Source organism: Gallus gallus, chromosome Z (assembly GCF_016699485.2).
Source record: "Gallus gallus isolate bGalGal1 chromosome Z, bGalGal1.mat.broiler.GRCg7b, whole genome shotgun sequence".
Lineage (NCBI taxonomy): Eukaryota > Metazoa > Chordata > Aves > Galliformes > Phasianidae > Gallus > Gallus gallus.
In genome coordinates, this window is record NC_052572.1 from 46,400,621 (window position 1) to 46,413,612 (window position 12,992).

Below are 12,992 nucleotides of genomic sequence, written 5' to 3' on the forward strand. Positions count from 1 at the left end.
CTTTTACTTCGATAAAAAACATACTTGAGTAGTTTTTCCGGATCCAGTCTCTCCTACAATGAGAACAACCTTATTTTCCTTTATTATTTTGACAATTTCCTCCTTCTTTTCAAAAACTGGCAATGATTGCCTAAAAGAATCATATTCTGACTCTCCCCTTTTCAGCGGGACTTGAGGAATACCACTGCTAAGCCTTCCACTCGTCTTCCCAACTTCTTTGTTTTCTGTGGAGAGAACATGACAATTTAGCTATGGATACAGAGGAATTGCAACAAAGGTAAGTCATTAAAATATCTCTTAACTATCACAAAAATGAATATTCCTGACTTGGTATGCATCCCACACAGATAAAGTGATGAACCCACCATATATTTAAAAGAAATATTCATAATGCTGTGCTCTGCTATGGTGTTTGAAACAACTATTGTTCAAAGGAATTATTACTTCCAAACATATTTTGAACAAAACTAGACTTATTTTCTTGGCTTTTCATCACATTTACACCTCCACAGTTTGCCTAGAAAAATTCACTGTAGAGTTAGATGAACAGAACTCTTAAGGTACCCCAAACTAGAAAATGAGAGTTTTTCCAGTATAGCTATGGGGGATACTCTTGCAATCCTGGATCCAGTCTTGTTCAGTATCTTTATCAATGACCTGGATAAAGGGATAAAACGCACCAATGTAAGTCCAATGATACAAAGTTGGGAGGAGTGGCTGACACACCAGAAGGCTGTGCTGTTGCTCAGTAAGACCTGGACAGGCTGAGAAGTTGGGCAGAAAGGAACCTTAAGAAGTTCAACATGGGCAAGTGTAGAGTGCTATACCTGGGGAGGTGTAATTGTATGTATCAGAAGACAGGGGCTGAAATGCTGGAATGGAGCTCTGCAGAGAAGGACATGGATGTCCTGGTGGACAAGCGGTCAAACATGAGCCAGCAGAGTGTCCTTGTGGCAAAGAAGACCAAGAGTATCATGGGGTAGATTAAAAAGGGGGGTGATTTATAAGTGGTGTTAGACTACATGATCTCCAGAGGTCCCTTCCAACTCCTTACAGTTCTGTTATTCTGCGAGTTCTGAGGAAAAAAAAACTTGACTGTGATTCTTATCGACTCTTCCACATTCTCCGTTGTCTTCTATTACTTTATTCCAGTAAGGTCTTGTTTTACATGATGTTCTAGCCAGTAAGACTGATCTAGATCCCTACACCTAAACAACACACTACCACATACTAGAAAGCAAGGATTAAGTATTCATAGAAGCTGCAAGTCTTCAGAGCTACTTCAAATTCAGCATCATAAATGCTATTCTAAAATTCCACTTTTTCTTTTTTTCAGAAGAATTAAAAGCGTGTTGTAAATTCAACGACATATACATAACATGATTAACAGGCATACATATTTAATTGAAAGAAGTATTGCCTTACCAAGACAGACATAGCCTAACAGCTTAAAGGAACTGAATATCCAAAGAACTAATCTACTGGAAAACTGAAACATCATATAAAGAGAACTAGAAGAGGAAGTGCTCTGAGCATGATCCAGTGAAAAAGAGAGTATTGGTAGATGTGTTTTCTGGGCACTGCACCAGTCTTTGTGCATAGAAACATAACAAAGCCTCTATATAAAACTGTTAAAGCAAACACCTTATTCAAAGCACTCTGTTTAAGCAAACAAAACATCAGAAGTATGCCTTCCGATGAACTCTTTCACATTCTGGAAATCAAGAAGTCTGTAAGGTCTGAGGGATCATGTCTACTACTAGAAGACAAAACAAAACAGAACTTCCTGTTTTATCAAAAACATGAATTTCTACAAGCAGAACAAACAGCCTTATATTCTCACAGGGGGTTCTTACAGTGACCTTGATAGCATTTCTCTCTTCAGCTTCACCTTAGGGACATGTAGGAGCTCCCACATATGAAAAATGTCCTTTCAAGTAAATTTGCATTGAACTGGATAGATTCAAAAGTAACTTGGTATAGGCAAGACATCAAAGTATGAGTGGCATTAATGCCTAAGTTACGCTTCCTCGTAAAACCAGTTTGAAAACAAGCTATATTAAGAATTAAGGGTGGAAAAAAAATAATGGCTCCATTTGGGCTGGAAGCCCACCAGCTGGTACTCAAGATGGGGTGGAAATCAATGTGGGTTTTTTGTGCAGTTGGTTGTGGTGTTTGTTACCTTTTGCGTTTGTTTGTTTGTTTTTAACCTAAGCAGTATTGATGCTCAAGTCACACACAGCACGTACCAGTTTCAACAGCAAATGCATTTCCTCGCTGCGTCTTTGGCAGAAGTTCTATTCGTTCTTTATTTGTGAGAGGAAATCTGTGAATTAAACTGTGAACAGTCTGTTTCGTTCTGGGTGTTAAACAGCAAGTCATTTCTGCATGAGCTACTTCTGATCCATTCTTTTTCCTGACAGTTAGATATCGACTTGATCCTTTTCTGAGAAAAAAAAATTATAAATAAGTAATCTATTCAACTCTATTTAAAGATCTTTGACTAACAGTATTTCAAAACAGCTGTCAGATTAGTTTCAAATAAAACATAGTAAACAAATTTCCAAATAGCATCTTACTCATTATAACATGAGTAAGTGAAGGGTTCTCAGTATGCAACATCAAAACCACTCACTATTATCAAAAGTCAGTGCAACAAACTGCATAATTAGGATGCCTATGCCCAGCACAACCTCACAGTCTCCGTAACGTAATACTGTTTTGATGACTTTCTCTTAAATGTTGACTGCTACATTCACTTTCTCTAAGATAGCAAGCCCCATCAATCACTGTATCAATCAATACTGAGAGGTATAACACCCCCATGCCATTCACCTCATGCTCAGGAATACATGTGTCTAGCCTTTCGGCTAGCCTGGGTTGCAGTGGGAAAAGAGAAATTGTCCTGTGCCCTTTTTTTTAATATATACACACACAATTTTTTTAAAAACAAAAAAGAGAGCAGCAGAAACATGAAGCTAGTTTTGAAATTATTTCTAATTTGAAATAGATATTACTTCTAAGCTTTTGAAATATATACTGACATTTTTCTTGCACTTCATTCACATGTTAGATGTTGTTTTCCCCATAAAGTGGCCACTAAACATGCAATTCAGAGAATTTACAAATTCTGAGAAGTGAATAAATGCAGGTATGATGTGTGCCCTCTGTAAAGCCACTTTTAGCATGACTGGATTAACAAACTGATACTTGCGTGTTTAGGTGATTACTACTGTTCCCTACATGGTCAGGAACAGCAGAAACAGCAAATACATATCACAAAACAAAATAAAAATATATTACAAGTTATTTTATACTTTCTGTACACTTCTTGAAAATTACAAAATTAGTTAGCATCACACAAGTACTCCAGATACTTCTTCGGCAGTGAACATGTTAACTTACTTTACGAAATAACACAAGCCTAAGTTGAATAACTAAATAAGAAAACTTACATATCTGCTTAATAAAATGTGCATCTTCACAGCCCCACAGTCACATAGGAAGGTAGGCTGAAATATCATTATCTGAAATCACTGTGTTTCACCCACTAAGTGGCACAAGCACATACAACATGCAATAAACACAGATTTCAATTCAACTAAGTGTGGCGGAACTAGAAGCAGTCACCATTGTGCCCTCCTCTCTACAGCGTTCAATTGTCTCCTATGCAGTCTTCAGCTGAACTGTGTGAAACCAACTCACAGAATCATGTGAAGCACCAAGGTTGGAAAAGACCTCCAAGACCATCCAGTCCAACTGTCCACCTAACACCAATATTTCCCACTAAGTCACATCTTCCAATACAACACCTAAATGTTTCTTGAACACCTCCAGGGCTGGTGACTTTACCACCTCCTTGAGCAGCCCAATCCTGTGGCTGACCAGACTTCCATTTAAGTTTTCCCAACATCCAAACTGAATCTCCCTGGCACAACTTGAGGTCACTCCCTCTAGTCCTATCACCAGTTACACAGGAGAAGAGGCCAACTTCCACCTCACCACAACCTCCCTACAAGTAGTTATAGAGAGCGATAAGGTCTCCCCTGAGCCTTCTCTTCTCCAGACTGAACAATCCCAATTCCCTCACACTTTCCTTATAAGACTGGTACTCCAGACCCCTCACGAGCTTCAGTGCTCTTCTCTGAACATGCTCCAGGGCCTCAATGTCTTTCTTGTAATGACGGGTCCAAAAATGAACACAAGGTGCGGCCTCACCAGTGCTGAGTACAGAGGGATGATCACTTCCTTGCTCCTGCTGGCAACACTATTTCTGATGCAAGCCAGGATGCCATTGGCTTCCTTGGCCACCTGGGCACACTGCTGGCTCATGTTCAGCCAAGCATGAACCAATACCCCCAGGTCCATTTCCTCTGCACAGTCTCCCAACAGCTCTGCCCCAAGCCTGCACTGTTGTATGCAGGACCCAGCACTCGGTCTTATACTTCATCCCACTGACTTCAGCCAAGCTATCCAGCCTGTCCAGATCCCTCTGTAGGACCTTCCTATCCCTAGGCAGATCAACACTTCCTCCCAACTTACTGTCATCTGCAAATGTACTCAGTGTGCTTTCAGTGCCCTCATCCAGGTCATCAATAAAGATGCTAAATAGGACAGGCCCAAATACTGACCCCCAGCGAACACCGCTCATGACTGGTCACCAACTGAGTATAACTCCATAACACCCATGATGGAGTTATGGGTGAACCAGCCATCCAGCCAGTTCTTCACCCAGCAAAAAGTGTACCTATCCAGACCACGGACTGCCAGCTTCTCCAGGAGAATACTGAGGGAGACCATATCAAACGCTTCGCTGAAGCCTAGGCAGACTACATCAACAGCCTTTCCCTCATTCACCAGGTGGGTCACTCAATCACAGAAAGAGATCAGACTGATGAAGCAGGACCGCCTTTCATGAACCCATGATGGCTGGACATGATCCCCCAGCTGTCCCACATATGTCGTGCAGTCTCAGTATGATCTGCTCCATAACCTTTCCTGACACAGAGGTCAGGCTGATAAGCCTGTACTTTCCTGGATCCTCCTTACAACCCTTCTTGTACATGGGGGTCACACTGGCATGCTTCCAGTCCTCTGCGACCTCTCCTGTTGACCAGGAACACTGTTAGATAATGGAAAGCGGCTTGGCTGTCACCTCTGCCAGCTCCCTCAGCACCCTTGAATGGATCCCATCTAGCCTCATGGACTTGTAACAGTCCAGACAAAGTAGTTAGTCTCTAACTGTTTCCACCTGAATTGTGGAGAGTTTATTCTGCTCCCCATCTGAGACTTCCAGGTCAGAAGGCAGAGTACCACAAGGATAACTAGTCTGATTTTAAAAACATATGTGAAGACAACACTGAGAACCTCAGTCTCTTCCTTATCCTCAGTGATCATATTCCTGCTGCATCCAGTAAACGATGGAGATTCTCCTTAGCCCTCTTCTTACTGTCAATGTATTTGTAAAAAAGATTTTTTGTTCTCCTTTACCCCAACAGCCAAGTTGAGTTCAAGCTGGGCTTTTGATTTTCTAATTCTCTCCCTGCACATCCTAACTTCTTTGTACTCTCCCAGAGTTGCCCTTCCTTTCTTCCACAGGAGACAGACTCTCATTCTCTCCTGGAGCTTCAGGAAAAGCTCCCTGTTCATCCACACCAGCCTTCTTCCCCACTGGTTCATCTTGTGGCAATGGGGGATAGCCTGCTCCTGCGCCTTTAACATTTCCTTCTTGAGGAGCAGCCAGCCTACCCAGACCCCTTTACCCTTTGGGACCGCACCCCAAGCGCTCCTTTCTACCAGCGCCCTGAACAGTTCTAAGTCCACCCTCTGGAAGTCCAAGGCAGCAGTTTTGCTGGCCCCTCTCCTGACTTCACCAAGAATCAAGATCCCTACCATTTTGTGGTCATTCTGCACAAGACAGCTCCCAACCTCCACATCTTCCACCTGTCATTTTCTGTTAGTGAACAGCAGGTCTAGCATGGTGCACCCCCTTTTAGACTTTCTTACCAGCTGAGTAAGGAAATATCACTCATGAAAATACTGCTAAAAATAATGTAATAATGTTAACAGTTTATGATCACATAGGGCCACATTACTAGCCGTCCAGGGCCACCTGTAGCCCACATGTTGAACTCACCTTACTTAGAACATCTGTATCCTCTGATAATCATTACTTCCCACAGAAAGATGTATGCTTTTTCTTCACCACCATTCCCTTCCTGTTAACAAATATATGCATACAATATTCCCATCCTGGGGGCCTCTCTCAAAACATCCAGAGAACTAGCAATGATTCAGGTCTCACCCACCAACATGGTGGGTCAGAACAGGAGCAACAGTGCATTGGATTTCTGAATGCCAACACCAGCCTAACTTAAGTCATTGCTATACCCACCTGGTTCCCTGCAAAGCTGACCTGTCACCAACTCTTCGGTGCCTTCCCACAACATGTAATTCAGAAAACAGATTAGTTTCTCTCAAGGCTCCATGAGGCACACGCCGGATGTCCCCATCCTTTTACATCATCCACCAAGTGAAGCAAAGACAGTGCCCCAAAAGTGTCTGCCCTTTCACAAGGCAGGAGCAACCTGCCTTCCCCAGCCTCTACCATAAGGGGACTTCACCTCCTCCCACATGCGTGGTGGCTTTGCTGGAGCAGGGACAAGGCAATTCCCAGCCCTTCTGCCCACCAGAAGTCTGCCAGTTGGAGAGAGCCTTTGTAATTTGCCAGCACAACCCAGCAGCAGCACTGGCCAATCCTGCTCTAGACTCAGGTGTAGAGCATAGCGCTGCATGGGCTGCCGTGGGGAAAGTTACCTCTGTCCCAGACAGATCTCGTACAACCCTCCAGTCCTTCTCTTAATTGCCCCTGTACAGCTACCCATAACACAGTCATATGTACACAGATATCTTATTACTGTATTGGACTTATACAGTGAGGTTTCGGTAGCAGGGGGGCTTCTGTGAGCAGAACTAGCAGCTGCCCCATGTCAGATCAGAGCCAGCTCTAGCTGCTCCAAAAGTGACCCACTGCTGCCAGAGCTGAGCCATCACTGATGCTGGGTGTGCTCTGAGAGAGCAGATTTAAGGGAAGGAAAACTGCTGCACAACAGCAGCTGGAAGAGAGTAAGAAATCTAAGAGAAACAACCCAAAAGGTAGCAAGGTCAGTGCAGGAAGTGCTCCAGCGGTACAGCCCAGACAAAACAAGCCTACAGTGGCGCACTGCTTGAGGAACTGCAGCCTGGGGGAAGGCCGCACAGGATCAGTTCAGGAAGGATGGCATCCCATGGGAGGGATCCTATGTGGAGCAGGAGCAGAGAGCTACCATGTAGGAGTGGTAGAGACAAAGCAGCCTCCATTCTCTATTCACGTGATTTGCTTGTGGGGAGGAGGAAAAAGAATTGAAACCAACACTGAAGTTGAGTCTGGGAAGAATAAGCTACAGGAAAAGGATTTATAGTTTTAGTTCTTACTGCCTTACTCTCTTACTAATTAGCAGTAAATTAATCTTCCACAAGTTAAGTCTGTTCTACCTGACATAGCTCCAAAAATCAGCATTACGTAACAGTGACATAGGTAACACAGAGCAGACCGGGGTGAGGACTTATGAGCTCATAAAATCCACAAGACAGTAACAGGACAAGCCACCTCAAATAAAGCATGCCAAGAGCTTTGTTAACTTAGACAAAGTGCAAATATACTTATTCCATGTTTTCTTCCAGACTTACCATGCCCTGTAACAACGCAAGATACACTAGATTATGTGTAGCATTTTATAGATAAGTTTCCATGCATTTGTGGCAATCAAAACCAGACGCCAACTCACCCTTTACTTTTAGATATCAAACCAAGAGACTGACACAGTCGGTGAATAAAGGCTCTTTCGGTAGAGGTAAAAGACGAAGGAAACGACATCTCTGCAAAAGATAACGAAGAAAACAAACGTAGCAGCACCACACGTGTTACACTCGACACATTATCTCGAAGCCGCGAGTCCTCTGAGCCCCTCGTGTTTACGTCCCCCCGCGGAGGGGCCTCTCCCTCCCCCCGCCTTCCCGCCGCAGGACCGCGGCAAATTAAGACATCACACCCGCACGAGAAGCTAACGCGGCCACCGGCAGGCCTGCGCCCGCGCCCCGCGGACACGACGCCGCCACCCACCCTAGAGCCCTTGGCTGCGCTGCCGCCCCACCTTGATCATCACTGTACCAGAACCGCTCCAGCGCCAGGTTCAACGCGATCTCCAATTCCTCGGAGACGCGGGCATCCGCCAAAGCCTTGCCGCGGCCGCGGCCCGAGGCGGAGGAGGAAGCGGCGGAGGGGGAAGCAGCGGAGCGGGAAGACGTGGAGGCAGAGGCGTTCCCTGCGGCCCCGTCGTGCTGCTGCGGGGAAGAGCTGCTAGGAGAGGACATGGCTCGCTGCGGAGAGAACGACCCAAGGGAGTCACTGGAAACCGACCCGACGCAACCGCCGGCGACTACGACAGGAAAAGGCACATCCAGCCGCCGGCAACGGCTTAATCAGCGCCTGCGCGGCCGGAGTAGGGCAGCGGCGGTACGTCAGCACGCGAGGCGGGGCGTGAGTAAGGAGCCGTTGCGCTCCGCCTCTCGCCCGCAGCGCGTCCTGGGTGGGGGCGTGTCCGGTCGTCGAGGTACCGCGGGGCCTTTACCTACGGGCTGAAGAGCCGCCTGGTTTGTCTTTTTTCCGTCCCTGAAGAGCCTCCCCCAGGTCGTGGAAAGGCCGCACAGGGCTGCGGGTGGCTTTTGTCTCGGCTCTTCGAGGCGCTAACCTAGCGCTAGCACTGGAAGCTTGATGACAGAAAGAGCAGAACCACTGAAGCGTTCCTTCAGGAGTAAAGGGGCATCCATATGTGGTACAGGAGTTTTATTACCAAGGACTGTCAGCACTCATACTTCACAGAGACTGGGCAGTGTAACCCACCTTGCTAATCTGGGAAAGAGAACAAAAGAGGTCCTTGATGGTATCTTAAATACAGTTAACAGTGGGGTGTGCCCATGCAGCCATCTGTGAAGATGCCTAAGTACTGGGGCACCGAGGTTAGAATCATCGAATTCTGGAATCAAAGAGTAACCCGTGTTAAAAGGGACCTGTAAGGATCACCAAGTTCAACTCCTGGCTCCACACTGGACCACCCGAAATTCAAAGCCTATGTCTGACTGCATGGACCAAACACTCTCTGAACTCTGGCAGCTAAGGACCACGCTTGCTGCCCTGGGCAGCCTGTTCCGTGCCCGATGTGCTCTGGTGAAGAACCTTTCCCTAACATTCTTCCTGCCCCTCCCGTGACAGAGAGCAGAGCTCAGTGCTGCCCCTCCACTCCCTATGAGGAGGTGCAGCTGCCAATGAGGCCTCCCTTCAGCTTCTCGGGGCTGAACAAACCAGGGGACCTCAGCTGCTCCCAAAATATATCTTTCCCTTCAGACTTTTCACCATTTTCGTAGCCCTCCTTTGGACTCTCTCTTACAGTCTCGGTCCTTATATTGTGGCATCCAAATGTGCACTCAGTGCTCAAGGTAAGTCTGTACCAGTGCAGCATTGAGTGGGACTATCTTTTCTCTCAACTGGCTAGCAATGCCACCCATGCTTGATGCACCCTAGCATGCAGATGACATACTGGCTGCCAGGGCATACTGTTGAATCATGTTCAAGTTGCTGTCAATGTAAACCCCCAGATCCTTTTCAGCATGGCTGCTCCCCAGTCTGTACATACAGCCAGGGTTGCCCCATCCCAGGTACAGAATCTGGCACTTGTTCTTGTTAAATTTCACACAGTTGATGATTTCCCAGCTCTCTAATTTGTCTAGATCTCTCTACAAAGCCTCTCCACCCTCAGCAGAGTCAACGGCTCCTCATTTGGTATTATCAGCAAACTTGCTCAAAACACCTTCTAGTCACAGAATCATAGAATCATAGAACAGTTTGGGTTGGAAGGGACCTTTAAGATCATCTAGTTCTAACACCCCTGCTATATGCAGGGACACTTCCCTCTAGACCAGGTTGCTCAAAGACCTTGAATGCTCAAAGACCCAGCCTGGCCTTGAATGCTTCCAGGGAGGGGGCATCCACAACCACCCTGGGCAACCTGTTCCAGTGTCTCACCGCCATCACAGTAAAGAATTTCTTCCTAATATCTAGTCTAAATCTACCCTCTTCCAATTTAAAGCCATTCCTCTTGTCCTGTCACTACCTACCAGTATAAGAAGTCCCTCCCCAGCTTTCCTGTAGGCCCCCTTCAGGTACTAGAAGACCACTATAAGGTACCCCAGAGCCTTCTCTTCTCTAGCCTGAAGAGCCTGTACAGTCCAGCCTCTCCATGACTTACAGTGCCACCCTTGCTCCTCTCCAGTCCTGCCTGTCTCTTCTGAAAAGCCTGTAACCAGTCACCAGACTCCTCCCACCAGATTTCATATACTTCAGTGACATTATAGATCTGGGACTGAGACAAGGCTTCTAGTTCTTGCTTGTTCTGCATGCTGCGTGCATGGGTGTTGAAGCATTTCAGATGTGCTTCATTGTACCCAGCACCTTGTGGAGCAGACTGAAGGATCTCACTAGCATACCGTCCCTCTCATTATGGTGAGCCATCCCATAGTTTACAACTGCTGGACCAGGTTTTATCCCTTTCCTTCTTCAAATCTACTTTTAAGCCCTCTTGATCAGTCCTGCTAACTTCAATGCAAAAATCTTTTTCCCTTTCTGAGAAAAGTGCATCCTAGGAGAGAAAGGTGCACCCAGCAGGCACCAGCAGGCCTGGTGTCAAGTAAACCTTCCCATGACCAAGAAACCCATGAGTTGTCCCATCACATTCATATCTCTCCAACTAAGGGATAAGGATGTTTTGTGGGACCTTGTCAAAGACCTTGCAGAAGTCCAAATAAATTACTTGGACTTTCTCCAGTCCTTCCTTTCTTCACTCCATTGCAGAAGGCTACCAGTTTGGTTAGGTATGATCTGCCTTTGGTGAAGCCATGCTGCCTGTCTCAGAATAACTCCTTATCTTGCATGTGCCTTGATATAGCTTCCAGGAGGATCTGTTCCATGATCTTCCCAGGCACAGAGGTGATGCTCGCTAGCCTGTTGTTTCCTGGATCTTCCTTTCTACCTTCTCTAAAATCATTCCTCTTTTTCTACTCACCAGGTGTTGTAAATATCCAAATAATTTATCAGGACGGTATCTGATAAAGCAGATATTATTTGCAATTGCAATGGCAGGCATCCTGCAAGCAGGAGGGAACACAGAAAGCAGCGTTACATCTTTTACGCCCTATTACTCAATGCTTCTCTCTTTCTCCCCTGGTTTCTCACTGGCTGAGTACTTCACGTTCGCAATCTCCTGACGCTCAATTAACATACAGATACTGGATAAACATAAATTGCTGCCAGCTAAGCATATATCGCTAATTATTTAACTTCTCACATTTGCTCACTCAACACTTGATCATTGTTTCTGGACATCTGTTTGTTCTTGCATAGACATAAGCTTGGAAAGAGGATAGAGGGGAGTATCTTGATGCCTACCTGTTGCATCCCAATCTACTCACAGAGTGAGGCAATCCAGCCTTGTGTAGAAGCCCTGGCTTTGATGTTTGTTACGCCTGTTTTTCTTTTGCTGAGGGTCTCTTATCTAAACAGAATAGCCTTACAACATGCTTTCTAGTCCATAATACTATACCTATACTATTTGGAATATTTAAAAACTACTGCAGTTTTGTAAGCAAGAATTAATAACGTAATTCAGCAACTATGCTTCTAAAACATGCTACTAACATATATGGTTTCCACCTGTTCATATCAGCTATTTCTAAGGACAAGTTACAAAATACAAATGCGTTGTGCTCTACTTCTTCAGATGAATTTGCCCTTTTCAGTAGCTAATGCAGAAACAACATTCCATTCCTACACAGGGTCTTCACCTGACAGCCATGACTTTTCTAAAGGACCTGGACATAACTAACCCCGATTGTTCGTTCCTTCCATTGCTAAGCAATGGGGAAAAAAAGCAATGGGAAAAAAAAAAAAAAAAAGAGGAGATGCAAACAATGGTGCAGGAAGAAAGCTATGACCTAAAATACTATCAAAGAAACAAGGTGCAATTAATCACACTACAACTGTGAGCTTTTTAGAAGGGACAGCCAGGGCAAGAGGGGTGAGGGAGCTTTCCTCTATGTTTACAAGCGGATAGATTGAGAAGAGCTGCCCCTGAGAAAGCACCACAAACAGGCTAAGAAGTTGCAGTTAAATAATAGGGAAATAAATCCCTTTCGGGCGGCGGCGGCTTCCGCGCGGCCATGGGAGGAAGCCCCGACGCTCCGCTGAGCGAGAGTGCGCCTCCAGGCGGCGGCCGAGCCGCTCGGCAGCGTGTGGGTGCCCCTCGGGGCGCGGCCCCGGTCCTGTTGCGTCCGTGCTGCCGCTCTCGCCGCTGCGTCGCGCACATATGGAGGGGAGGCGGCGGCCCGGGGCCTTTTCTCACGTTTTTTTTTTTTTTTTTTTATAAAGGAGCAAGGAGGACCCGGGGAACTACAGGCCGGTGAGTCTCACCTCTGTGCCTGGAAAGATCATGGAACAGATCCTCCTGGATGACATGCCTCATCAGATGAGGAATGAGTGTGTGATCCGAGACAGCCAGCACGGCTTCACCAGGGGAAGGTCATGTCTAACCAATCTGGTGGCCTTCTATGATGGAATGACAGTATTGGTGGACAAAGGAAAGGTGACCGATGTCATTTACCTGAACTTGAACAAGGTCTTTGACATGGTCCCCCACCACATCCTTATCTCTAAATTGGAGAAATGTGGATTTGATGGGTGGATCACCTGATGTATAAGGAATTGGTTGAAGGGCCACAGATGGAGGGTGGTGATTAGTGGTTCTATGTCCAGGTAGAGGCTGGTAATGAGTGGTGTCCCCCAGGGATCTGTCTTGGGACCAGTGCCCTTTAACGTCTTTATCAATGACATCGATGATGGAATT

General features: G+C 46.0%; 1 protein-coding gene across 3 annotated transcripts in view; it reads right to left on the reverse strand.

Annotated features, from left to right (window-relative positions):
• The window catches only part of YTHDC2 (YTH domain containing 2), a 38,343-nt gene extending 29,810 nt beyond the window's left edge, over positions 1-8,533 (reverse strand). For all 3 annotated transcript variants that reach the window (XR_005842652.2, XM_004949271.5, XM_025144921.3), the window contains exons 1-4: positions 8,193-8,533; positions 7,827-7,917; positions 2,250-2,446; positions 25-224 (exon numbers count right to left, since the gene is read on the reverse strand). Coding sequence is in view for 2 of the 3 variants with exons in the window: in XM_004949271.5 (XP_004949328.1) it covers positions 25-224; positions 2,250-2,446; positions 7,827-7,917; positions 8,193-8,412 (708 nt within the window). In the remaining variant the exon portion in view is untranslated. The remainder of the gene's footprint in view (positions 1-24; positions 225-2,249; positions 2,447-7,826; positions 7,918-8,192) is intronic.
• Between the last annotated feature and the right edge of the window lie 4,459 nt (positions 8,534-12,992).